The following is a 26,068-nucleotide window of genomic DNA, read 5'->3' on the forward strand; positions in this document are numbered from 1 at the left end:
TATTCACTCATCCCCCTACTGTCATTAGTCCTTAAACCACAACGGACACCTGTCATCCACTCAGGTCCCTGCCTGGCACAAATCGTTTCCACGGGGCTACTAAGTTAAAGCTTGGTGGTTTGAACCCACCCAGCAACAACATGAAAGAAAGGCCTGGCAATATGCTTCCACAAAAAATTACAGCCAAGAAAACCCTATGGAGCAGTTCTACTCTCTAACACATGTGGCTGCCACAAGTTGGAATCAACTCGACAACAACAGGTTTGGGTATTTTATTTTCCTTTGGTCATCCTATCGACACCTTCAGCCTCCTCTTCTGTCTCTTATACCCCATACTGGTCATGGTCCAGCCCAATCACTTCTCCCTCTATCATGTTCCTCTACTCCAAACAGTCTGGCCTTTTGAGGACTGGAGCTGTATCTCACACACATCTCTCAGCCCTGTGACCAGTGGCATCACATGACACGGGGCGCTTAGCCTTGGCTTCCTCATCACTACCAAGGAGTTGAGAGAATCTTTTTCCTGCCTGTGGAATGGCTGGTATAACAGCCGCCGTGGCTGGATCCCCATCCACTGTGAGCAGAGCAGCCCCTTTGCCCTCTTGGGAAGGGATGGATGAGATGGACTCCATAAACACCTACTCCAAGAACAAGGTCAGTAAAGTGGGCAGACCACCTCCTTGGGCAGGCAAAACATATTTATCGAAGACAATTTAAGGAAATAAGTTAAGCATCCAGGGGAGCATAAGGAAAGATGAAACCATTCTCTGCTGTGAAGGAGCACAGCACAGAGTACAACATACTCAAATTCAAGACCACCAATTACAATCTTGCACAAAATGTCCATCCTCAGGGGAACGGGAGTCAACACTAGAAAATAATTATAATGAGCAAACTAGAACTCAAGCTAAAGCCATCAACCATGGAAAAATCTCAAAACCATGTAGATAGGAAACAGCAAATTACAGAATTTGTACAATTTCATTTACAAAAAGTTTGAAAACATGCAAAACAATATTATATATTGCTTATAGAGAGGCATCATGGTGTAAAATATATAAAGACATTTATAGCAATGATACATGACAAATATAGAGCATGATTACCTCCAGGAAAGAGAAAGGAACGTTTCATTTCTTAAAAAGAAGCAAGAAAAAACTGGATTTCCACATGCCTTGCACCATACACAAAAACCAATTCAAAATGGATCAAGTACCTTAATGTGAAACGAAAACTATAAAATTCTTAGAAGAAAATGTAGTTGCAAGGTTGTGAGACCTAGTGTTTAATAATAAATTATCAGATATGACAACAAAAGTGTGATCAACGAAAACCAAAATAGGTTTAAGTGGGACCTCATAAAAATTAACTAATTATTGTGCATCAAAGTATTTTATCAACAAAGTGAAGAGACAACCTAAAATTGGCAAAAAATTTTTGGGATCCATATAATCAGATGTTGTCGTTAGGTGCTGTCGAGTCAGTTCCAACTCATAGCGACCCTATGCACAACAGAACAAAACACTGCCCAGTCCTGAGCCATCCTTACAATCATTGTTATGCTTGAGTTTATTATTGCAGCCACTGTGTCAATCCACCTCATTGAGGGTCTTCCTGTTTTCCACTGACCCTGTTCTCTGCCAAGCATGATGTCCTTCTCCAGGGACTGATCCCTCCTCACAACATGTCCAATGTATGTAAGACGCAGTCTCGCCAAACTTGCTTCTAAGGAACATTCTGGTTGTACTTCTTCCAAGACAGATTTGTTCGTTCTTTTGGCAGTCCATGGTATAATTAATATTCTTCACCAACACCACAATTCAAAGGTGTCAATTCTTCCTCGGTCTTCCTTATTCATCCAGAAGGATGTTTTCCTGTGTTTTATTGACTATGCAAAGGCATTCGACTGTGTGGATCATAACAAATTATGGATAACACTGGGAAGAATGGGAATTCCAGAACACTCAATTGTGCTCATGAGGAACCTTTACATAGATCAAGAGGCAGTTGTTCGGAAAGAACAAGGGGATACTGACTGGTTTAAAGTCAGGAAAGGTGAGCATCAGGGTTGTATTCTTTCACCATACCTATTCAATCTGTATGCTGAGAAAATAATACGAGAAGTTGGACTATATTAAGAAGAATGGGGCATCAGGATTGGAGGAAGACACATTAACAACCTGCGTTATACAGATGACACAACCTTGCTTGCTGAAAGTGAAGGGGACTTGAAGCACTTACTAATGAAGATCAGAGACCACAGCCTTCACTACGGATTGCACCTCAACATAAAGACAACAAAAATCCTCACAACTGGACCAATGAGCAACATCATGATAAACGGAGAAAAGACCGAAGTTGTCAAGCATTTCATTTTACTTGGATCCACAATGAACAGCCATGGAAGCAGCAGTCAAGAAATCTAAAGATGCATTGCATTGGGTAAATCTTCTGCAAAGGACCTCTTTAAAATGCTGAAGAGCAAAGATGTCACCTTGAAGACTAAGGTGTGCCTGATCCAAGCCATGGTATTTTCGATCGCATCATATGCATGTGAAAGCTGAAGAACGATTAAGGAAGACTGAAAAAGAATTGACGCCTTTAAATTGTGGTGTTGGCCAAGAATATTGATTATACCATGGACTGCCAAAAGAACGAACAAATCTGTCTTGGAAGAAGTACAACCAGAATGTTCCTTAGAAGCAAGTTTGGCGAGACTGCGTCTTACATACATTGGACATGTTGTGAGGAGGGATCAGTCCCTGGAGAAGGACATCATGCTTGGCAGAGAACAGGGTCAGTGGAAAACAGGAAGGCCCTCAATGAGGTGGATTGACACAGTGGCTGCAACAATAAGCTCAAGCACAACAACGATTGTAAGGATGGCTCTGTAAGGACTGGGCAGTGTTTTGTTCTGTTGTGCATAGGGTCGCTATGAGTCGGAACTGACTCGACGGCACCTAACAATAACAACGACAACAAGCTATGTGACAAAAGAAGAACTGCCCCACAGGATTTCCGAGGTTGTGCATCTTTACGGAAGTAGGCTCCCACATCTTTCTCCTGTGGAGAAGCTTGTGAGTTCCAACCACTAATATTTTGGTTAGCAGCCAAGGGAAATGTAGATCAAGCCGCAATGAGCTATCACTTCACCCTCATTAAAATGGTGATGAAAAAAACAAATAGAAAACAGGTGTTGGAAAGGTTGAGGAGAAAAATGGAACCCTCATCCATTGCTGGTGGGAAGGTAAAACGAGGCAGCCGCTCTGGAAAACAGTTTGGCAGTTCCTCAGAAAGTTGAACCTATAACTACCACGTGACCTGGTAATCCCAATCCTAGGTATATACCCAGAAGAAGTAAAGGCAGGAACAAAAAACAGAAATCTATACACAAATGTTCACTGCAGCAATTTTCACAACAGCCAAAAGCTGTATCAACCAAAACGTCCACCAACAGATGTACGGATGAACAAAATATGGAATGTACATACAACAGAATATGATGCAGCCATAAAGAGAAATGACTTTCCGATGCATGCTACAAAACACAAAGGTCCACTATGAAACTTAAGTTTCCCTTCCACACATGAACCAACCACATCCTGTCCCAGAGGCAACTACCACTACGGAGTGAAATAATTCAGCTGCGAAAGGACAAATGTCGTGTGATCTCACTTACATGAAGTAATGTACAGAAACCAAAAGTTATTAATGGGAGGGGCGGAGGGGAAATTTTTGTTTGGGGGGCATTGAATTCTTGGTAATGGTGGTGGAGTATGTGGGAAAAGGACAGTGACGTTGGTGGCACAGCACGAGGAATGTAATCAATGTCACTGAATTGTGAATGTAGAGGCTGTTGCATTGGCAAATGTTTTGGTGTGCGTATTTTTTGCACCATTAGAAAAAACGAAAAAAACATTAGGATTTGATAGGGAGCAGTGGTAGGTTAATATCTGTACTTTTCTGTCAGTTTGAAATATTTAATAATGAAATTCTCAAACCTAGTTTTGAATAGGATTACATTCACATGATTCAAATTCAAAAGGTACACAATGTACGTCAAAGGGACATCTGGGTTTCCTCCAACTGTTTTATATTACAAGTGCAGTATCGCACACGCAGCAATTATCTGAGGAAGATTTCCTGGATACAGAACTCCTGGGTTGTTATGTAAAAACGGTGATCTTTAATTTTAATGGATGTTGCAAACTACACTCTAAGACGTTGTACCAATTTATTCTCCCACCAGCAAAGTATAAGAACCTGATTCTCTATTGTCTAGCTCACCAATAGTGTTTCTTTTTATTCACTGCTGATCTAACAGATGAAAAACAAAAACAAAAAAAAAAAACAAGCATTTCAGAGTATAACGTTTTTGTAAAAGACAGTATTTACAAATAATAATAAGCCAAATGCTGCACAACTTTGTGAGTCCTTTCTGATGTCTGATATTCTGGAATAAAGAATACTCTTAGGAGCTCACTCACTGAATGGCACCATGGTCTCCCTACTCATTTTACAGGGGGTTACTCTATCCTGAGAAGCCCTGGTGGTGCAATGGTTAAGTGCTTGGATACTAACTGAAACATTGGCAGTTGGAGCCCACCAGCCTCTCTGCAGGAGAAAGATGTGGCAGTGTGCTTTCATATTTACAACCTTGGAAACCCCATGGGGCAGTTCTACTCTGTCCTGTAGGGTTGCTCTGTGTCAGAATCCACTTGACAACAATGGGTCGTGGTGGTACTCTATCTTGAAGGTGCAGTGGTGACACAATGGCTAAGCGCTCCCAAAAGTTGGCGGTTCCAACCCACCCAGCTGCTCAGCAATAGACCTGTATATCTGCTCCAGTAAAGACCACAGCCTAGAAAACCTGATGGGGCAGTTCTTCTCTGTCACGTGGGTTCGCAATGAGAGTTGAAATCCACCCAAGGGCACTCAACAACTCTATCCTGAGGCCCTTCCCTAGATTAATCCAGCCCCATAATATCCCAGATTCCAAACATCACAAGCAAGGCCCCTCCATTCTGTGCTGCTCAAAGCTTAGGGGCTACAGGAAGTAAGTTTTATGCCCCAAGCAGGTATAAACTAAAGGAACTAAAAGGAATTCTGATGAATTAATGGACGACATAGTCAAGAGCATTTAAGAATTTCCAACTCAGCAACCATTTACTGAAGCCCTCTGTAGGGCTCCCCGCAAAACCAGGACTTTTGGCAGCATGAAGCAAGGGCCACAACAAAGCCAAAGGGGGCAGCTCTAGAAGAGGAGAGGAGGGACTGGGTCTTACTTCCCTGAGCTGGGGAGACTTCTGGAAGGAATTCCACGGACAGCACAGATGAAACAGGTAGAAGAACCAACCCTGCAGCCAACCCCTGCTGCTCCAGACCCAGTATGTTACATCCACACAAGATTTCGGGCTCCGGAGGTTTTACACTGACAGCGCGACCCCCGATTTCTCTCAGGAAAGGGGTCTAGCTGGTGCTCCTGGGTCCTCAACTGCAGTTCTGGCACCCTCGCGTCTGGAATGCGCTCCGCACCTGGAGAAGCCCCTAATGGCGGTCTGGGTGCATAGCTGAGGAAACCGAGGCTCCACAGGCTCAAGCCCAAGGTCAAGGGGCAGCAGCACCCCCGAGCTGCCCGTCTGTTGCAGGCCTGGCCCTTTAGGGCTGAGGGTCGCGGCGAGGAAGGCCAAGCTTGGAAACACCAAGGGCAATAAGGCCGGGCCAGGGCCCCTGCAGGGGCTGAGAACTTAGAACCTGGACTTCCACTGGGCGGCGACTCAGGCCCCGCCCCGACCACGCCTGGAAGTCCAGCCTTCGGTGCCCCCGCCGTCAGGCCTTGGGCTCACCTCAGGCCTCCGCCCCCATGCCTCGGGCCGCGCCCACTCCTGCGCTCCCAGGTAGCCTGTCCCCCCATAGGGTTTTCTTGGCTCTAATCTTTAGGAAAACAGATCACCAGGTCTTCCTCCCACAGAGCTGCTGGGTGGGTTTGAACTGCCAATCTTTTAGTTCGCAGTTAAAGGTTTAGCTGTTTGTGCTACCGGGGCCACCTGTTTACACTTTAAAAAAAAAAAAAATGCACTTTAGGCAGAGAGAAATCAGAACCACAATGAGATACTGCTTCACGTCAACCATGATGGCTTAAGATCAAAAAAAAAGGAAAATAACAAATATTGGTGAGAATGTGGAGAAATTGAAACCCTCATCCACTGCTGGGGGGAATACAAAATGGTACAGCTGCTGTGGAAAAGTTTAGTGGTTCCTCAAAAAGCTGAACACAGAACTACCATATAACTCAGCAATTCCACTCCTAGGTATATATGCACCAGATTTGAAAGTAGCAATGCAAACAGACACATGTAAACCAATGTTCATTGCAGCGCTATAGCTACTAAATTAAAAAAAAAAAAAATGTTAGCCATAACCTAGCCTTAAAGACAAAATGATCCAGCAGAATAGGAGCTGGAAGGGAACGCCTTGGGCTCTGAAGTCATGAGCTGCTCCCACTGTCAGGTTGCCTTGGGTGGCTCTCCCTGAGTCACATTCCCACCTGCATAAAATGAGATAGTGGCACTCACCTTTTTGAGGTGGCAAGCAGTGGAGTCAACAGTGGTAACCGTACACTGACTTCTTCCTGATGACCTGAGTCACTTTATCTCCCAGATTCTTTCTCCCATTTTATCTTCTTCAACATCATTGTAAGACAGAATGGGTTGAGAGACAGACAGATGTGGGTCAGAGTGCCAACCCCTCTAGACTCACCACATGCCCTTTGCGTCCGCAGTTGTAAAGAGGGAGATAAAAGCCCCTATCTCGCTGGGGTTCTGCAAAACTAGTAAGACCATGAACATAAACACCAGCATGCACCAGGTTCTCAAGTGCTTGTCCTCCCTCCTACTGAGAATAAACAAAATTGGGAGTTCTTACCCAGAAGAGATGCATAAAATGACAAGGCCTGAGTGGTGCTCAGGAGACTCAGGGAAGGCTTCCAACACTGCATGCAGGGGTGGGCTGGGGCTGGGCGGCCAAGACCTGCCTTCCTTTACCAAGATTCTGAGAGACAGACCCAGTAACTCTGCCTAGACTTGGTGCATTTGAGATCATTTGTATTGTGTTTCAAATTCTAGGTTGTTGTTGTTGTTGGCTACTGCCAAGTCAGCCCCGACTCACGGAGACCTTATGCACACACAGTGGAACAAAACACTGCCCGGTCCTGTGCCATCCCCATGATCGGCTGCAGGTCCTTAGGCTTTTCACTGGCTGATCGCCAGGCCTCTCTTCCTAATCTGTCTTAGCCTGGAAGCTCTGCTGAAATCTGTTCAACATCATAGCAACACACAAGCCTCCACTGACAGACCGGTGGTGGCTGTGGATGAGGGGCTTTGGCCAGGAGAGAATTCTACCACTCAATCTCTGCCTTCATATGTTCAAAGAATGCAAAGAATGATTGCATGCAAAGAATGATTTGAACAGGGGCCTCAAAAACCTAATCAGTAAACAAATCTACTGAAAGCATATTTTGCCCCGGACTCCAGCTAAGAAGCGACTGTAGGCTGCAGCCTGAGGACTGCAGGCAGGAGGACTACAGGTGTGAGGACTACAGGTGTGAGGACTGCAGGGGGGAGGACTGCAGGGGGGAGGACTGGAGGCGGAAGCACGGCAGGTGTGTGAACTGCGAGGGTGAGGACTGCGGACTTGTGGACTCTGGGCCCGTGGACTACAAGTATGAGGACTGCGGGCCTGTGGACTGCAGGCGTGATGACTGCAGGCCTGTGGACTGCAGTTAGGAGGACTGTAGGCATGTGCACTCTGCAGTACTGGTAGGACTGCCAGTCTGAAGACGGGGAATTGAGGGGCCGTCTCCTACAAGGCCATGAACTTCCACTTCTCTACCTAAATTACCCCCTTCCTTAACCTCAAAATTTGTTTCTTCCCTACTTTTCTACTAATCTTTAAAAGGAAAAAAAAAAAAAAAGATTCTAATGTAAACCCTGCCAGAGAGAAGGGCCTCCCTCCTACCTCCTCTGGATACTCTTTAATTCTACCCTGGGCCCACTCTCCTTCCCACCAAAAAAAAAAAAAAAAATTGCCACTGAGTTGATTCTGACTCATACCAACCTTACTGGACAGAGTAGAACTGCTCCATAGCGCTTCCAAAGAACAACTGGTGGATTCAAACTGCTGAACTTTTGGTTCACAGCCAAGCTCTTTACCACTGTGCCAGCAGTGCATCCCAACAAATACGCTCGATTCTCCCTACCTGTCCTCTGTACCTACCCCCTCCACAGTCTGGCACACTCTTCGGCCTTTCCTCCTGGACTTGGAACCTGTGCCCATCCACCTGTTCCTTCCTCCCCACCCTGGACTGCCTTGGGCTTTCTTACCAAGGTCCCCGAGATTGCTGGACCTGAGGCATATCATGCTGACCACCTCTTTCACTCAGGATTCTCTCTTGCCTTGAAATTTTCCTATGACAACTCTCTCTGGCCTCCTTCCTTCACCCAACATACCCTGATCCACAGCCTGCATTCCCAGTGGCACCTCCAGCTCAACGCCTGATCCAGACAGCAGCCCTTCTGACTGTCCTATTTTTGTTACTAGTACAATCACTATTTTCCATGTTGGAATCCTCATGGTCTCAAGGGTCCCTTTTCCTTTCTAACCCTTGTATCTGATCAGATCCTCCAGTCTGAATCCTTCTCCTCATTCCTGTCTCAGACAGCCATCCCCTTATTCTACTCAGTGGCCACCACCCTCATTCAGACACCAACTGGGTTTCCCACCTCCTGCCTCATCCTTCCCTGGTCCCTCGGCCTAGGCTGCACAGGGTCCTAAAGTGCCCCTCTGATAGTGCCATCTGACTTCTCAAGCACTGTCTCCCCAGTTCCCAAACTTGGGGCTCTCTGTGATCTGGCTCAATCCTCCCTGAAGCCTTAGTCACTCATCCAGCTACCGTCACTAGTCCTTAAACCACAACGGACACCTGTTATCCTCTTAGGTCCCTATGTGGCACAAATCGTTTGCTCGGGGCTACTAACTTAAAGCTTGGTGGTTTTAACCCACCCAGCAACAACATGGAAGAAAGGCATAGCAATATGCTTCCACAAAAATTAAGGCCAAGAAAACCCAACGGAGCAGTTCTACTCTGTAACACATGTGGCCGCCACGAGTTGGAATCGACTCGACGGCAAGAGGTTTGGGTTTCTTTTTTTCGCTTTGGTCATCCCCTCAACACCTTCAGCCTCTTTTTCTGTCTCCTATAACCCCATACTGGTCAGGATCCAGCCCAATCACTTCTCCCTCTATCATGTTCCTCCACTCCAAGCAGTCATACTACCACCAGCGTCTGGCTCCTTGAGGCCTGGAGCTGTATCTCACACACATCTCTCAGCCCTGTGACCAGTGGTATCACATGACACCAGGCACTTAGCCTTGGCTTCCTCATCAATACCAAGGAGTCAAGAGAACCTCTTTTTCCTACCTGAGGGCTGACTGCTATAAAAGCTCCCCAACCTGGATCCTCATCCATTGTGAGCACAGCAGCCCCTTTGCCCCCTTGGGAAGGGATGGATGGAACTGACTCCATAAACACCTACTCCAAGAACAAGGTAAGTAAAGCAGGAAGGCCACCTCCTTGGGCAGGCAATGCATATTTATCAAGTTCAATTTAAGGAACTAAGCCAAGTGCCGAGAGGAGTGTGAAGAATGATGAAACCATTCTCTGCTCTGAAGGAGCACAACACAGAGCGCAGGATACACCACCCAGGGAGTCCATGATAGCCATGAGCTCTACATTTTGCGTAATTAGCTTTTCAGGCTCTTTGCTTCGACAGTTTCTCTTCTCTGGTCAACTTTGCAGAGCAGCTTTTCCTGATCACGTCATCTCCCCTCCCACTCCATTCCACTGCCTTCAGAGCACTATGATCTGTTAGTCCGTCTCCCTGTTCTAGAATGCAAGTTCTGTGAAGGCAGGGACCTCGGCTGTCTTATTTGCACCTATAGGCACAGAGCTTAAAAGAGTTTCTGGCAACCCATAACAAAAGAAGAGATTGAAAAGGTAATCAAAAAACACCCAATAAAAAAAAGCCTGGGTCTGGATGGCTTCACTGCAGAGTTCTACCAAACTTTCAGAGAAGAGTTAGCGCCACTACTACTAAAGGTATTTCAGAGCATACAAAGGAGGAAATACTACCAAACTCATTCTATGAAGCCACCATATCCCTGATATCAAAACCGGGTAAAGACACCACAAGAAAAGAAAATTATACACCTATATCCCTCATGAATGTAGATGCAAAAATCCTCAACAAAATTCTAGCCAATAGAATTCAACAACATATCAAAAAACTAATTCACCATGACCAAGTGAGATTCATACCAGGTATGGAGGGATCGTTCAACATTAGAAAAACAATTAATGTAATCTATCTAAAACAAAAGACAAGAATCACATGATATTATCAATTGATGCAGAAAAGGCATTTGACAAAGTTCAACACCAATTCATGATAAAAACTTTCAGTAAAATAGGAATACAAGGAAAATTCCTCAACATAATAAAGGGCATTTATACAAAGCCAACACCCAACATCACCCTAAATGGAGAGAGCCTGAAAGCATTCCCACTGAGATCAGGAACCACTCAAGGATGCCCTTTATCGCCACTCTTATTCAACATTGTGCTGGAAGTCCTAGCCAGAGCAATTAGCCTAGATAAAGAAATAAAGGGCATCCAGATTGGCAAGGAAGAAGTCAAAGTATCTATTTGCAGATGACATGATCTTACACACTGAAAACCCTAAGGAGTCCCCCAGAAAACTACTGAAACTCATAGAAGAGTTCAGCAGAGTATAGGGATACAAGAGAAACATACAAAAATCAGTTGAATTCCTCTACACCAAAAAAAAGAACATTGAAGAGGAAATCACCAAATCAATGCCATTTACACTAGCCCCCAAGAAGATAAAATACTTAATAAATCTTACCAGAGGTGTAAAAGACTTATACAAAGAAAACTACAGTATGCTTCTGCAAGAAACCAAAAGAGACGTACACAAGTGGAAGAACATACCTTGCTCGTGGATTGGAAGACTTAACATTATAAAAATGTCTATTCTATCAAAAATGATCTATACATTTAATGCAATTCCAGTCCTAATCCCAACGACATCCTTTAATGAGATGGAGAAACAAATCGACGACTTCATACAGAAGGGAAAGAGGCCCCAGATAAATAAGGCATTACTGAAAAAGAACAAAGTGGGAGGCCTTACTTTACGTGACTTTATTTAATACCCCTACAGTAGTCAAAAAGCCTCGTACTGGTACAACAACAGATACATGGACCAATGGAACAAAATTGAGAATCCAGACATAAATCCATCCACATATGAGCAGTTAATATTTGACAAAGGCCCCAAAACAGTTAAGTGGGGAAAAGACAGTCTTTTTAACAAATGGTGCTGGCATAACTGGATATCCATCTGCAAAAAAATGAAACAACACCCATACCTCACTCCATGTACAAAAACTGACTCAAAATGGATCAAAGATCTAAATATAAAATCTAAAATGATAAAGATCTTGGGAGAAAAAATAGGGACAACGTTAGGAGCTCTAATACATAACATAAACAGTACACAAAACATTATTAAGAATGCAGAAGAAAAACTAGATAACTGGGAGCTCCTAAAACTCAAACACCTATGCTCATCCAAAGACTTCACCAAAAGAGTAAAAAGACTACCTACAGACTGGGAAAAAGTTTTTAGCTTTGACATGTCTGACCAGCGCCTGATCTCTAAAATCTATATGATACTGCAAAAACACAAATAACCCAATGAAAAAATGGGCAAAAGATATGAATAGACACTTCACTAAAGAAGACATTCAGGTAGCTAGCAGATATATGAGAAAATGTTCACAATCATTAGCCATTAAAGAAATGCAGATCAAAACTACAATGAGATTTCATCTCACTCCAACAAGGCTGGCATTAATCCAAAAAACAAAAAATAATAAATGTTGGAGAGGCTGTGGAGAGATTGGAACACTTCTACACTGCTGGTGGGAATGTCAAATGGTACAACCATTTTGGAAATCGATTTGGCGCTTCCTTAAAAAGCTAGAAATAGAACTACCATACGATCCAGCAATCCCACTCCTTGGAATATATCCTGGAGAAATAAGAGCCTTTACACGAACAGATACATGCACACCCATGTTTATTGCAGCACTGTTTACGACAGCAAAAAGATGGAAGCAACCAAGGTGCCCACCAACGGATGAATGGATAAATAAATTATGGTATATTCACACAATGGAATACTACACATTGATAAAGAACAGTGATGAAGCTGTGAAACATTTCCTGACATGGAGGAACCTGGAAGGCATTATGCTGAGTGAAATTCGTCAGTTGCAAAAGGACAAGTATTGTATAAGACCACTATTATAAGAACCTGAGAAATAGTTTAAACTGAGAAGAAAACATTCTTTTGTGGTTACGAGAGGGGGGAAGGAGGGAGGGTGGGAGAGGGGCATTCACTAATTAGATAGTAGATAAGAACTACTTCAGGCGAAGGGAAAGACAACACACAATACAGGGGAGGTCACCACAATTGACTAAACCAAAAGCAAAGAAGTTTCCTGAACAAACTGAATGCTTCAAAGGCCAGCGTAGCACGGGCAGGGGTCTGGGGACCATGGTTTCAGGGGACATCTAAGTCAACTGGCATAATAAAACCTATTAAGAATACATTCTGCATCCCACTTTTAAGAGTGGTGTCTGGGGTCTTAAACGCTAGCAAGCAGCCATCTAAGATGCATCAATTGGTCTCAACCTACCTGGATCAAAGGAGAATGAAGAACACCAAGGACACAGGTGATTACAACCCCAAGAGACAGAAAGGGCCACATGAACCAGAGACTACATCAGCCTGAGACCAGAAGAGCTAGATGGTGCCCGGCTACAACCAATGACTGCCCTGACAGGGAACACAACAGAGAACCCCTGAGGGAGCAGAAGAGCAGTGGGATGCACTCCCCAAATTCTCATAAAAAGACCAGACTTAATGGTCTGACTGAGACTGGAAGGACCCCAGTGGTCATGGCCCACAGACCTTCTGTTGGCCCAGGACAGGAACCATTCCGAAACCAACTCTTCAGACAAGGATTGGACTGGACAATGGGTTGGAGAGGGATGCTGGTGAGGAGTGAGCTTCTTGCATCAGGTGGACACTTGAGACTAGGTTGGCATCTCGTGCCTGGAGGGGAGATGAGAGGGTGGAGGGGGTTAGAAGCTGGTGAAATGTACACGAAAAGAGAGAGTGGAGGGAGAGAGTGGGCTGTCTCATTAGGGGAAGAGTAATTGGGAGTGTATAGCAAGGTGTATATGGGTCTTTGTGTGAAAGACTGACTTGATTTGTAAACTTTCACTTAAAGCACAATAAAAATTATTAAAAAAAAAATCTGCCTCAAGCATTATGCTCTTTTAAGAGCTACCTATATGGGATCAAGCTGATAAGAGCAACTCAAAATATTAGATAAGAACCTTAGGGGCAGTGAGTTTATGTTAATGAGGGAGGAACAATTCAGAAAAAGAGGGTGAGAATCGTTTATAACTGGAAGACATGTAATCAAGGTCACTAAATTGCACGTGTAGAAACCATTGAATTGATCTATGTTTTGCTGTAATATTCTCAACAACAACAAACAAAATAAATAAAATCTGGAAAAATAAAAAAAGAGGTCTATTCCATGAAAAGCCCCTTCTCAATGACAAGACTTTACCAGCCACAATGGAGAGAATCTGTGAGGCCCCTTGACTTTACTCTCGTGCTTTCACACCGTCCCCTGTGTAACCAGTCCTGGTGTAGGAAACAGTACACTTGCCCTTCTTCTTTTTTTTTTTAATACTTTGAGTCTTTATTAAAATGTTAAGGGAGCTTGTTTTTACATCATTAGGTATAATAGTGTGAAATATGAAATTATCCAAAGGTTCAAATGGAAATAATATATTACACCTTATAATACTATAAAGCAATTACAAACAGCTGTTATACATGTAAAAAGGTGTGTAACATACAAAGTTAACAGAAAATGAGAGAGTATAAAACTATCAACACAAACTATTTTCCAAACACCTCTGTAAAATACATATGCAAATACACTTGCTCTTCATAGCTCATCTGTATGTACTTAAGTCACCTATTTCAATCACTGTACAAATACTCCCCCCCCCTTTTTTTCTAATACGGTTTCATTCATTTTGGTCTAAAACCTTTAAAACACACTTAGATCCTCTACTTGTCAACAATCTATACAAGACCATCCTTACAGCCACATAACAGTAAAAAGAGAATAAAGCCTTAAAATTATACCACTTTGGTTTCATAATTTCACATTTCCCTATGCAAAAAAGAAAACAGTACTCAACATTGTAAGAGCTGATGCAATTCATATTAACATTGAGAAAGAAAAAAAAAAAAGAAACAAAGAGCAGCCCAACCATCCAGAAGCTGGCCGGGCACTCACAACCAGGCTTTGTTATTCTCCTAGTGGACACAGACATCTCAGAGAATAACCCACCTCAGACAAGGTCTCTCTGAGACCTTGAAAAAGTGACACAAAGCAAGGCCAATTCATAATTTCATCTAAGTATAGACAAAACAAGATTACCGTGCAACCCACAAAATACAAAACATCTCCCTCTCTCAACTAAAATGAGGGACTGCTACTTCTTTACCAATCACAGCTTTACCCTTGCTCTTGTCTGTACTCCCTTGTAGATAAGATTTATTGACATACCTATCATAAAATTACCCCCACTTTCTGACAGCATCCAATCTAGAACAAACTTCTACTTCTTTAGGCCTTTTCTCAAATCTTTCAACCAAATTCCAAATCCTATGAAAGGTTCTTTATTACACCCTCTTACTGAAACATCCCACAGTCCCCATGGCGCATGGTTTCCTTTGTTGCAACAAGTAAAACCAACTTGTTCAACATCAGCTGTGTCACAGGTGGTCTTTGGCTGCAGGGGAATGACAGCATCTAAATACTATGTTCTATCTATACCTCTCTCATCCCCAAAACATCCCCCTATCAAAGAGTCATGGATACATTGTTAAAGAAAACTGTACAGGAGAACCAGGAAGACTACAATGCAGGTCATTTTGGAGACCTGCTGAAAAGAGCAAACAGCAAAAACAGACTAGATAAGGCCTCTCAAAAGTACTGCTACGAGATCTTCCATATGGAGGGGAAACCAAGGTGACATATAGGGAGATACAAGTTAGGTTTATACTTAGAAAAATAGGGGTAAATATTAAGGTCACAACAAAGAAGACTAACAATCCCATACTTCAAAATAAAAACCAAGATAAACATAAAGGCTCAGCAAAAACAAATTCAACTACAATGATAAAGAGGAACACACAATTTACAAAGAAAAACTTCTCAGCACAAAAAAGTAAGTGGAAAAATGATACTGTCAACAACAAACAAAAAAAAGGCATCAAAATGACAGCACTAAACTCATACCTATCTATAATTACACTGAATGTAAATGGAGTAAATGCACCAATAAACAGAGTTGCAGATTGGATTAAAAAAAAAAAAATCCAGCTATATGCTGACTACAAGAAACACACCTTAGACTTAGAGACACAAACAAACTAAAACTCAAAGGATAGAAAAAAACATATCAAGCCAACAACAATCAAAAACTAGCAGGAGTGGCAATATTAATTTCTTACAAAATAGACTTTAAAGTTAAATCCACCACAAAGGATAAGGAAGGACACTACATAATGATTAAAGGGACAATTTACCAGGAAGATATAACCATATTAAGTATTTATGCGCCCAATGACAGGACTGCAAGATACATAAAACAAACTCTGATAGCATTGAAAAGAGAGATAGACAGCTCCACAATTATAGTAGGAGACTTCACACACCACATTCGGTGAAGGACAGGACATCCAGTAAGAAGCTCAATAAAGACACAGAAGATCTAAACGCCACAATTAACCAACTTGACCTCATAGACGTATACAGAACACTCCACCCAATAGCAACCAAGTATAATTTCTTTTCTAGTGCACATGGGCACATGGAACATTCTCTAGAATTGACCACATTTTAGGTCATAAAGCAAGCCTTTGCAGAATTGAAAACACTGAAATATTACAAAGCATCTTCTCAGAACATAAGACCATAAAACTAGAAATCAGTAACAGAAAAACCAGGAAAGAGAAATCAAATACTTGGAAACTGAACAATACAGTGCTCAAAAAAGACTGGGTTATAGAAGACATTAAGGAGGAAATAAAGAAATTCAAACAATCCAATGAGAATGAAAACACTTCCCAGCAGAACCTTTGGGACACAGTGAAAGCAGTGCTCACAGGTCAATTTATAGCAGTAAGTGCAAACATACAAAAAGAAAAGCCCAAAATAGAAAAACAAAAAACTGTCCCTACAACTTGAACACATAAAAAGAGAGCAACAAAAAAAAAAAAAAACTCAGGCACCAGAAGAAAACAAATAATAAAAATTGGAGCAGAATTAAATGAATTAGAGAACAGAAGAACAATTGAAAGAGTTAACAAAACCAAAAGCTGGTTCTCTGAGAAAACTAACAAAATTGATAAACCATTGGCCAAACTGACGAAAGAAAAACGGGAGAGGAAACTGACCCAAATAAGAAATGAGAAAGGCAATATCACAACTGAAATTAAAAGAATTATATCAGATTACTACGAAAAATTCTACTCTAACAAATTTGAAAACCTAGAAGAAACGGATGAATTCCTAGAAACACACTACCTACCTAAACAAACACAAACAGAAGTAGAACAACTAAATAGAACCATAACAATAGAAGAGGTTGAAAAAGCAATCAAAAAACTCCCAACAAAAAAAAAAAGCCCTGGCCCTGACAGCTTCATTGCAGGTAACACCACTACTGCTAAAGGTTTTAAAAAAAAAAAAAAAGGACAGAATACTCTCAGACTCATTCTATGAAGCCAGCAAACCCCTGATACCAAAACCAGGTAAAGACACCACAAAAAAGGAAAATTACAGACCTATATCCCTCATGAACTTAGATACAAAATTCCTCAACAAAATTCTAGCCAACAGAATTCAACAACATATCAAAAAATAATTCACCATGACCAAGTGGGATTCATACCAGGTATGCAGGGATGGTTCAACATTAGAAAAACAATGTAATCCACCATGTTAATAAAAGACAAGAACCACGACTTTACCAACTGATGCAGAAAAGGCATTTGACAAAGTCCAACACCCATTCATGATAAAAACACTGACAACAAAACAGGAATAGAAGGAAAATTCCTCAACATAATAAATGGCATTTATACAAAGCCAACAGCCAGCATCAGCCTAACTGCAGGGACTCTGAAAGCATTCCCCTTGAGAACAGGAAACAGACAAGGATGCCCCTTAAAAAAAAAATCTTATTCAACATTGTGCTGGAGGTCCTAGCCAGGGTAATTAGGCTAGATAAAGAAATAAAGGGTATCCAGATGGGCAAGAAGTAGCATAAGTATTCTTATTTGCAGATGACATGATCTTATACACAGAAAACCCCAAAGAATCCTCAAAAAAACTGCTGAAACTAACAGAAGAGTTCAGCAGAGCATCAGGACACAAGATGAACATACGAAAATTAGTTGGATTCCTCTACACCAACAAAAAGAACAGCGAAGAGGAAATCACCAAATCAATACCATCTACAGTAGCCCCCAAGAAGATAAAATACTTAGGAATAAATCTTACCAGGGATGTAAAAGACTTATACAAAGCAAACTATAAGACGCTACTGCAAGAAACCAAAAGAGTCCTACATAAGTGGAAAAACATACCTTGCTCATGGATAGGAGGACTTAATGTCGTAAAAATGTCTATTCTACCAAAAGCCATCTATACGTACAATGCAATTCTGATCCAAATTCTCCCAACTATACTTTTTTTAAATAATTTTTATTGTGCTTTAAGTGAAAGTTTACAAATCAAGTCAGTCTGTCACATATAAGCTTATATACACCTTACTTCATACTCCCATTTACTCTCCCCCTAATGAGTCAGCCCGCTCCCTCCTTCCAGTCTCTCCTTTCATGACGGTTTTGCTAGTTTGTAACCCCCTCTACCCTCCCATCTCCCCTCCAGACAGGAGACGCCAACACAGTCTCAAGTGTCCACCTGATACAAGTAGCTCACACTTCATCGGCATCTCTCTCCAACCCATTGTCCAGTCCCTTCCATGTCTTATTAGCTGTCTTCGAGAATGGCTCCTGTCCTGGGCCAACAGAAGGTTTGGGGACCATGACCGCCGGGATTCTTCTAGTCTCAGTCAGGCCATTAAGTCTGGTCTTTTTATGACAATTTGGGGTCTGCATCCCACTGATCTCCTGCTCCCTCAGGGGTTCTCTGCTGTGCTCCCTGTCATGGCAGTCATCGGTTGTGGCCGGGCACCATCCAACTATATTTTTTTGTGAAATGGAGTAACAAATCACTACTTCATATGGAAGGACAAGAGACCCCGGATAAGTAAAGCATTACTGAAAAAGAAGAACAAAGGGGGAGACCTCACACTACCTGATTTCAGAATCTATTATACCGCCACAGTGGTCGAAACAGTTTGGTACTGGTACAACAAAAGATATATAGACCAATGGAACAGAATTGAGAGTCCAGACATAAATCCATACACATATGAGCAGCTGATAATTGACAAGGGCCAAAAGTCAGTTAATTGGCCAAAAGACAGTCTTTTTAACGAATGGTGCTGGCATAAGTGGAAATGCATCTGCAAAAAATGAAACAGGATCCATACCTCAGACCATACACAAAAACAAGTTCAAAATGAATCAAAGACCTAAATATAAAATCTAAAACGATAAAGATCATGGAAGAAAAAATAGGGACAACATTAGGGGCCCTAATACATGGCATAAACAGTATACAAAACATTACTAACAATGAAGAAGAAAAACCAGATAACTGGGACCTGCTAAACATTAAACACCTATGCTCATTCAGTCTTCACCAAAAGGGTAAAAAGACCACCTACGGACTGGGAAAAAGTCTTTAGCTATGACATTTCTGATCAGCACCTGATCTCTAAAATCTGCATGATTATGTAAAAACTCAACTACAAAAAGACAACCCAATTACAAAAAAGGGCAAAGGACATTCACTAAAGAAGACATTCAGGCTGCTAACAGACACATCAGCCATTAGAGAAATGCAAAATAAAACTGCAATGAGGTTCCATCTCACTCCACAAGGCTGGCATAAATCAAAAAAACACAAAATAATAAATGTTGGAGAGGCTGTGGAGAGACTGAAACACTTATACACTGTTGGTGGGAATGTAAAATGGTACAACCACTTTGGAAATCGATTTGGCACTTCCTTAAAAAGCTAGAAATAGAACTAGCATACGACCCAGCAATCCCACTCCTCGGAATATAACCTAGACAAATAAGAGCCTTTACACAACCAGATATATACACACCCATGTTCACTGCAGCACTACTTACAATAGCAAAAACATGGAAGCAACCAAGGTGCCCATCAACAGATGAATAGATAAATAAATTGTGGTATGCATGGATAAAGAATAGTGAGGAATCTGTGAAACATTTCATAACATGGAGGAATCTAGATGGCATCATGCTGAGTGAAATTAGTTGCAAAAGGACAAACATTGTATAAGACCACTATTATAAGAAATTGAGAAATAGTTTAAACTGAGAAGAAAACATTCTTTTGTGGTTACAGGAGGGGGTAGGGAGGGAGGATGTGAGAAGGGTACTTACTAATTACATAATAGATAAGAACTACTTCAGGTGAAGGGAAAGATAACACTCAATACAGGGGAGGTCAGCACAACTGGACTAAATCAAAAGCAAACAAGTTTCCTGAATAAACTGAATGCTTCAAAGGTCAGCAAAGCAGGGGCAGGGGTTTGGGGACCATGGTTTCAGGGGACATCTAAGTCAACTGGCATAATAAAATCTATTAAGAAAACATTCTGCATCCCACTTTGAAGAGTGGCGTCTGGGGCCTTAAACACTAGCAAGCAGCCATCTAAGATATATCAATGAGTCTCAACCCACCTGGATCAAAGGAGAATGAAGAACACCAAGGACACAAGGTGATTACGAGCCCAAGAGACAGAAAGGGCCACGTGAACCAGAGACTACATCATCCTGAGACCAGAAGAACTAGATGGTGCCCGGCCAGAACTGATGACTGCCCTGACAGGGAACACTACAGAGAACCCCTGAGGGAGCAGGAGAGCAGTGGCATGCAGACCCCAAATTGTCATAAAAAGACCAGACTTAATGGTCCGACTGAGACTAGAAGGACTCCGGTGGTCGTGGCACCCAGACCTTCTGTTGGCTCTGGACAGGAACCACTCCTGAAGCCAACTCTTCAGACATGGACTGGACTGGACTGGACAGTGGGTTGGAGAGGGATGCTGGTGAGGAGTGAGCTACTTGGATCAGGTAGACACTTGAGACTATGTTGGAATCTCCTGCCTGGAGGGGAGATGAGAGGGTAGAGCGGGTTAGAAGCTGGCAAAATGGACACAAAAAGAGAGAGTGGAAGGAGGGAGCAGGCTGTCTCATTGGGGGGAGAATAATTGGGAGTATGCAGGAAGGTGTATGTAAGTTTTTATATGAGAGACTCACTTGATTTGTAAACTTTCACTTAAAGCACAATAAAAATTATAAAAAAAACCATAATAATAAATGTTTGGGAGGTTGTGGAGACACTGGAACACCTACACAATGCCGGTGGGAATGTCAAATGGTACAACAACCACTTTGGAAATCAATCTGGCACTTCCTTAAAAAACTAGAAATAGCCCGGAGCCCGCGTCTGTTGCCGGCACCAGTGACAGGTACGTGGTCGGCCGCGGTTACACGCTCGCGGCTGCCAGGCCCTGAGGATCCGGACCCACGTGGAAGCTACTCCCTGCCACGGGCACGGCCCCAGAAGAACCATACGGACTTTTGACTGGTGTTGAATACATTGTTGGAAGGAAAAACTGTAGAATTCTAATTGACAATGATCAGTCAATCAGTCGAAATCATGCTGTGTTAACTGCTAACTTTTCTGTAACCAACTCAAGTCAGGCAGATGAAATCCGTATACTGACAATAAAAAATACTTCTAAGTATGGCACCTTTGTTAATGACGAAAAAGTACAGACATGTGTTTCCCAAACCTTGAAGACGGGGGATAGAGTTACCTTTGGAGTTTTTGGAAGTAAATTCAGAGTCGAGCATGAGCCTTTGGTTGCAGGCTCTTCTTGTTTAGATGCCTCTGGGAAAGCTGCTTTAAATCAAACTATTTTTCAACTTGGAGGACTTTCTGTAAACAGTTGGACAGAAGAACGTACTCACCTTGTCATGACATCAGTTAAAGTTACCATTAAAACAATATGGGCACTCATTTGTGGATGTCCAATTGTAAAGCCAGAATATTTTACTGAATTTCTCCAAGCAGTTCAGTCCAGTAAACAGCCTCCACAAATTGAAAGCTTTTACCCACCTATTGATGAACCAGCTATTGGAAATAAAAATATGGATCTATCAGAGCGACAGGAAAGAAAACAAATCTTCAAAGGGAAAACATTTGTATTTCTAAATGCCAAACAGCATAAGAAGTTAAGTTCAGCAATTGTTTTTGGAGGTGGGCAAACTAGGTTGGTAACAGAAGAAAATGAAGAAGATGATGATTTCTTTTTAGCTCCTGGAAACTGTGTTGCTGATGTAGGGATAACAAATTCACAGACTTTAATTTCTGACTCTCAGAAAAACTGTATTCATTCAATTATGGATTTGCTCAAGAGGCAGGGTCTTAGACTTATTCCTGAATCAGAAATTGGATTGGCAGTTATTTTCATGATTATGGAGAATTACTGTGATCCTTGGGGCCAGCCCAGTACAGGATTAAAGCCAACGACTCCAGGGCCAAGCCTTTCCCAAGGCTTGTCATTCAGTGAAAAGCTAATGCCAACTGTCCCACTGAATACCACAACATATGTACCTGACACAGAATCAGAGCAAGCCAACACATGTATGGATTTCGGTGGAAGTCCAAAAGCAATCAAAATCTCCAAAATGGAACAAAAATTCAGAATGCTTTCACCAGAAACATCCGCTGTAAAGGAACCTCCTAAAACAAGCTGTAATAATGATAATATAGTCTCAAATACTCTCGTGAAGGTGAAAGTCCCAGACTGTCAGCTTTCACCAACTAGATTCACAGGTATAAGTAAAGGTAGAGATGGGGTTTCTCAGCAGCAACAGGCCAACTCCATCAAAAACTACTTTCAGCCATCGACCAAAAAAAGGGGGAGGGATGAAGAAAATCAAGAAATGTCTTCATCCAAATCAGCCAGAATAGAAATGTCTTGTTCTCTTTTGGAGCAAACACAACCGGCTACACTGTCAACATAGAGACACGAGGAACAGCATCCGTTTCAGAACGAGCCTGTGGACAAAAAGCCAGACCATGTATTTACAGATACAGATTTAAAATCAAATGTGAAAAACCCCACCAACACATCTTCCTCCAGAAAAGCTAACGTCCAAAAAAAGAAAAGAAATTGATGACTTGGCCATAGAAGATGAAGTATTAGAACAGTTACTCAAGAACACAAAACCAGAGTTGGAAATTGAAATGAAAGTTAAAAAACAAGAGGAAGATACCAATATTAGAAAAAAACCAATGTTGCTTATAGAATCAAATGGCATTTTTAATGATGAGGCAGTATCAGAAAGTAACAAAATATCTCAAGAAAATGAAATTGGAAAGAAATGTGAGAAGAATCACTATTGTCAACTAAAGAAGAACTCTCTAACAATGACGAACTTCAGGATGATGGTGAGAAGCTTCCAAGAAAGGTGATACTGACTGAATTTAGATCACTGGTGGTTAGTAACTCTGCCTCCAGAAATCCATTCCTTGTAGATAATGATTATGGTCAACTAAAGAATTTCAAGAAATTCAAAAAGGTCACATTCCCTGGAGCAGGAAAACTTCCACACATCATTGGAGGATCAAATCTGATAGGTCATCGTGCTCAGAAGAACAGAGAATTAGAAGAGTGGTTAAGGCAGGAAATGGAGGTGCAAAATCAACACGCGAAAGAAGAGTCTCTTGCTGATGATCTCTTTAGATACAATCCTAATGTAGAAAGGAGAAGATAACAATTTTTAAGAAGCCACAGAAAAGCCTTTCCTAGCAAGCTTCATATTTCCCAGAGTACATGAATATAGTATATAAAAATAGAAGATTTAAATTACACATATTTTGTGGCCTAAGTTTGTTAAATAAAATGGACAAAATTCCAAAAAAAAAAAAAACTAGAAATAGAACTACCATACGATCCAGCAACCCCACTTCTCGGAATATATCCTTGAGAAATAAGAGCCTTTACACAGATATATGCACACCCATGTCCACTGCAGCACTGTTTACAACAGCAAAAACATGGAAGCAACCAAGGTGCCCACCAACAGATAAATGGATAAATAAATTATGGTACAGTCACATAATGCAATACTACGCATCGATAAAGAAAACTGACGAATCTATGAAACAATTCATAACATGCACAATTCTGGAAGACATTGTGCTGAGTGAAATCAGTTAGTTGCAAAAGGACAAATATTGTATAAGACCACTATTATTAGGACTGGAGAAACAGTTTAAAAAGAGAAGAAAATATTCTTTGATGGTTATGAGAGGGGGAGGGAGGGAGGGAGAGAGGGAAAGGGGCTTTCATTAATTAGATAGATGAGTTTTATTTTAGGTGAAGGGAAAGACAACACACAATACCGGAGAGGTCAACACAACTGCACTAAACAAAAAGCAAAGAGGTTTCCTGAATAAACTGAATGCTTTGAAGGCCAGTGTAGCATGGGCAGGGCTTTGGAGACCATGATTTCAGGGGACATCTAAGTCAATTGGCATAATAAAATCTATTAAGAAAACATTCTGCATCCCACTTTGGACAGTGGCATACGGGGCCTTAAACGCTAGCAAGCAGCTCTCTAAAAAAAAAAAAAAAAAAGACGCATCAATTGGTCTCAACCCGTCTGAAGCAAGGAAGAATGAAGAACACCAAAGACGCAAGGTAATTACGACCCTAAGAGACAGAAAACACCACATAAACCAGAGACTACATCATCCTGAGACCAGGAGAACTAGATGGTGCCCAGCCACAACCTGTGACTGCCCTGACACGGAACACAACAGAGAACCCCTGAAGGAGCAGGAGAGCAGGAGCATGCAGACCCCAAATTCTTGTAAAAAGTCCAGCCTTAATGGTCAGACTGGGAGTAGAAGTAGCCCAGAAGCCATGGTCCCCAGACATTCCGTTAGCCCAAGACAGGAACCATTCCCAAAGCCAACTCTTCAGACAGGGATTGGACTGGAATATGGGATGGAAAACTACACTGGTAAAGAATGACCTTCTTGGATCAAGCAGACACATGAGACTATGTTGGCATCTCCTGTCTGGAGGGGAGACGAGAGGGAAGGGGGGGTCAGAAGCTGACCAAATGGACACCAGGAGAGAGAGTGGAGGGAAGGATTGCTATGTTTCATTAGGGGGAGAGCAATTACGAACGTATACCAGGGTTACGTAAATTTTTTTTATATTTATTGTGCTTTAAGTGAAAGTTTACAAATCAAGTCAGTTTCTCACACAAAAACCCATATACACCTTGCTACACACTCCCAATTACTCTCCCCCTAATGAGACGGCACTCTCTCTCCCTCCACTCTCTCTTTTCATGTCCATTCTGCCAGCTTCTAACCACTTCCACCCTCTCATCTCCCCTCCAGGCAGGATGTAACAACATAGCCTCAAGCGTTCACCAGATCCAAAAAGCTCACTCCTCACCAGCATCCCTCTCCAACCCATTGTCCAGTCCAATCCTTGTCTAAAGAGTTGGCTTCAGGAATGGTTCCTGTCCTGGGCCAACAGAAGGTCTGGGGGCCATGACCACCGGGGTCCTTCTAGTCTCAGTCAGACCACTTAGTCTGGTCTTTTTATGAGAATTTGGGGAGTGCATGCCACTGCTCTCCTGCTCCCTCAGGGGTTCTCTGTTGTGTTCCCTGTCAGGGCAGTCATAGGTTGTAGCCAGGCACCATCTAGTTCTTCTGGTCGCAGGTTGATGTAGTCTCTGGTTCATATGGTCCTTTCTGTCTCTTGGTTTCGTAATCACCTTGTGTCCTTGGTGTTCTTCATTCTCCTTTGATCCAGGTGGGTTCAGACCAATTGATGCATCTTAGATGGCTGCTTGCTAGCATTTAAGGCCCCAGACGCCACTCTTCAAAGTGGGATGCAGAATGTTTTCTTAATAGGTTTTATTATGCCAATTGACTTAGATGTCCCCTGAAACCATGGTCCCCAGGCCCCTGCCCCTGCTACGCTGGCCTTTGAAGCATTCAGTTTATTCAGGAAACTGCTTTGCTTTTGGTTTAGTCCAATTGTGCTGACCTCCCCTGTATTGTGTGCTGTCTTTCCCTTCACCTAAAGTAGTTCTTATCTACTACCTAATTATTGAATGCCCCTTTCCCACCCTCCCTCCCCCCCGCCTCGTAACCACAAAAGAATGTTTTCTTCTCAGTTTAAACTATTTCTCAAGTTCTTATAATAGTGGTCTTATACAATATCTGTCCTATTGTAACTGACTAATTTCACTCAGCATAATGCAATCTAGATTCCTCCATGTTATGAAATGTTTCACAGGTTCCTCACTGTTCTTTATCGATGCGTAGTATTCCATTGTGTGAATATACCATAATTTATTTAACCATTCATCTGTTGATGGGCACCTTGGTTGCTTCCATCTTTTTGCTATTGTAAATAGTGCTGCAATAAACATGGGTGTGCATATACCTCTTCGTGTAAGGCTCTTATTTCTCTAGGATATATTCCAATGAGTGGGGTTGCTGGATCGTATGGTAGTTCTATTTCTAGCTTTTTAAGGAAGCTCCGAATCCA

At 42.1% G+C, this 26,068-nt stretch overlaps 1 protein-coding gene across 1 annotated transcript; it reads left to right on the top strand.

The window, feature by feature from the left end:
• The first annotated feature begins 612 nt into the window (after positions 1–612).
• LOC135228266 (nibrin-like) lies at positions 613–23,300 on the top strand. The gene is given in 3 exon segments (XM_064272950.1): positions 613–654; positions 7,533–7,779; positions 20,992–23,300. Coding segments are annotated over 3 exon segments (1,959 nt in total). The 3' UTR covers positions 22,662–23,300.
• Positions 23,301–26,068: the final 2,768 nt, after the last annotated feature.

Source organism: Loxodonta africana, chromosome 19 (assembly GCF_030014295.1).
Source record: "Loxodonta africana isolate mLoxAfr1 chromosome 19, mLoxAfr1.hap2, whole genome shotgun sequence".
NCBI lineage: Eukaryota > Metazoa > Chordata > Mammalia > Proboscidea > Elephantidae > Loxodonta > Loxodonta africana.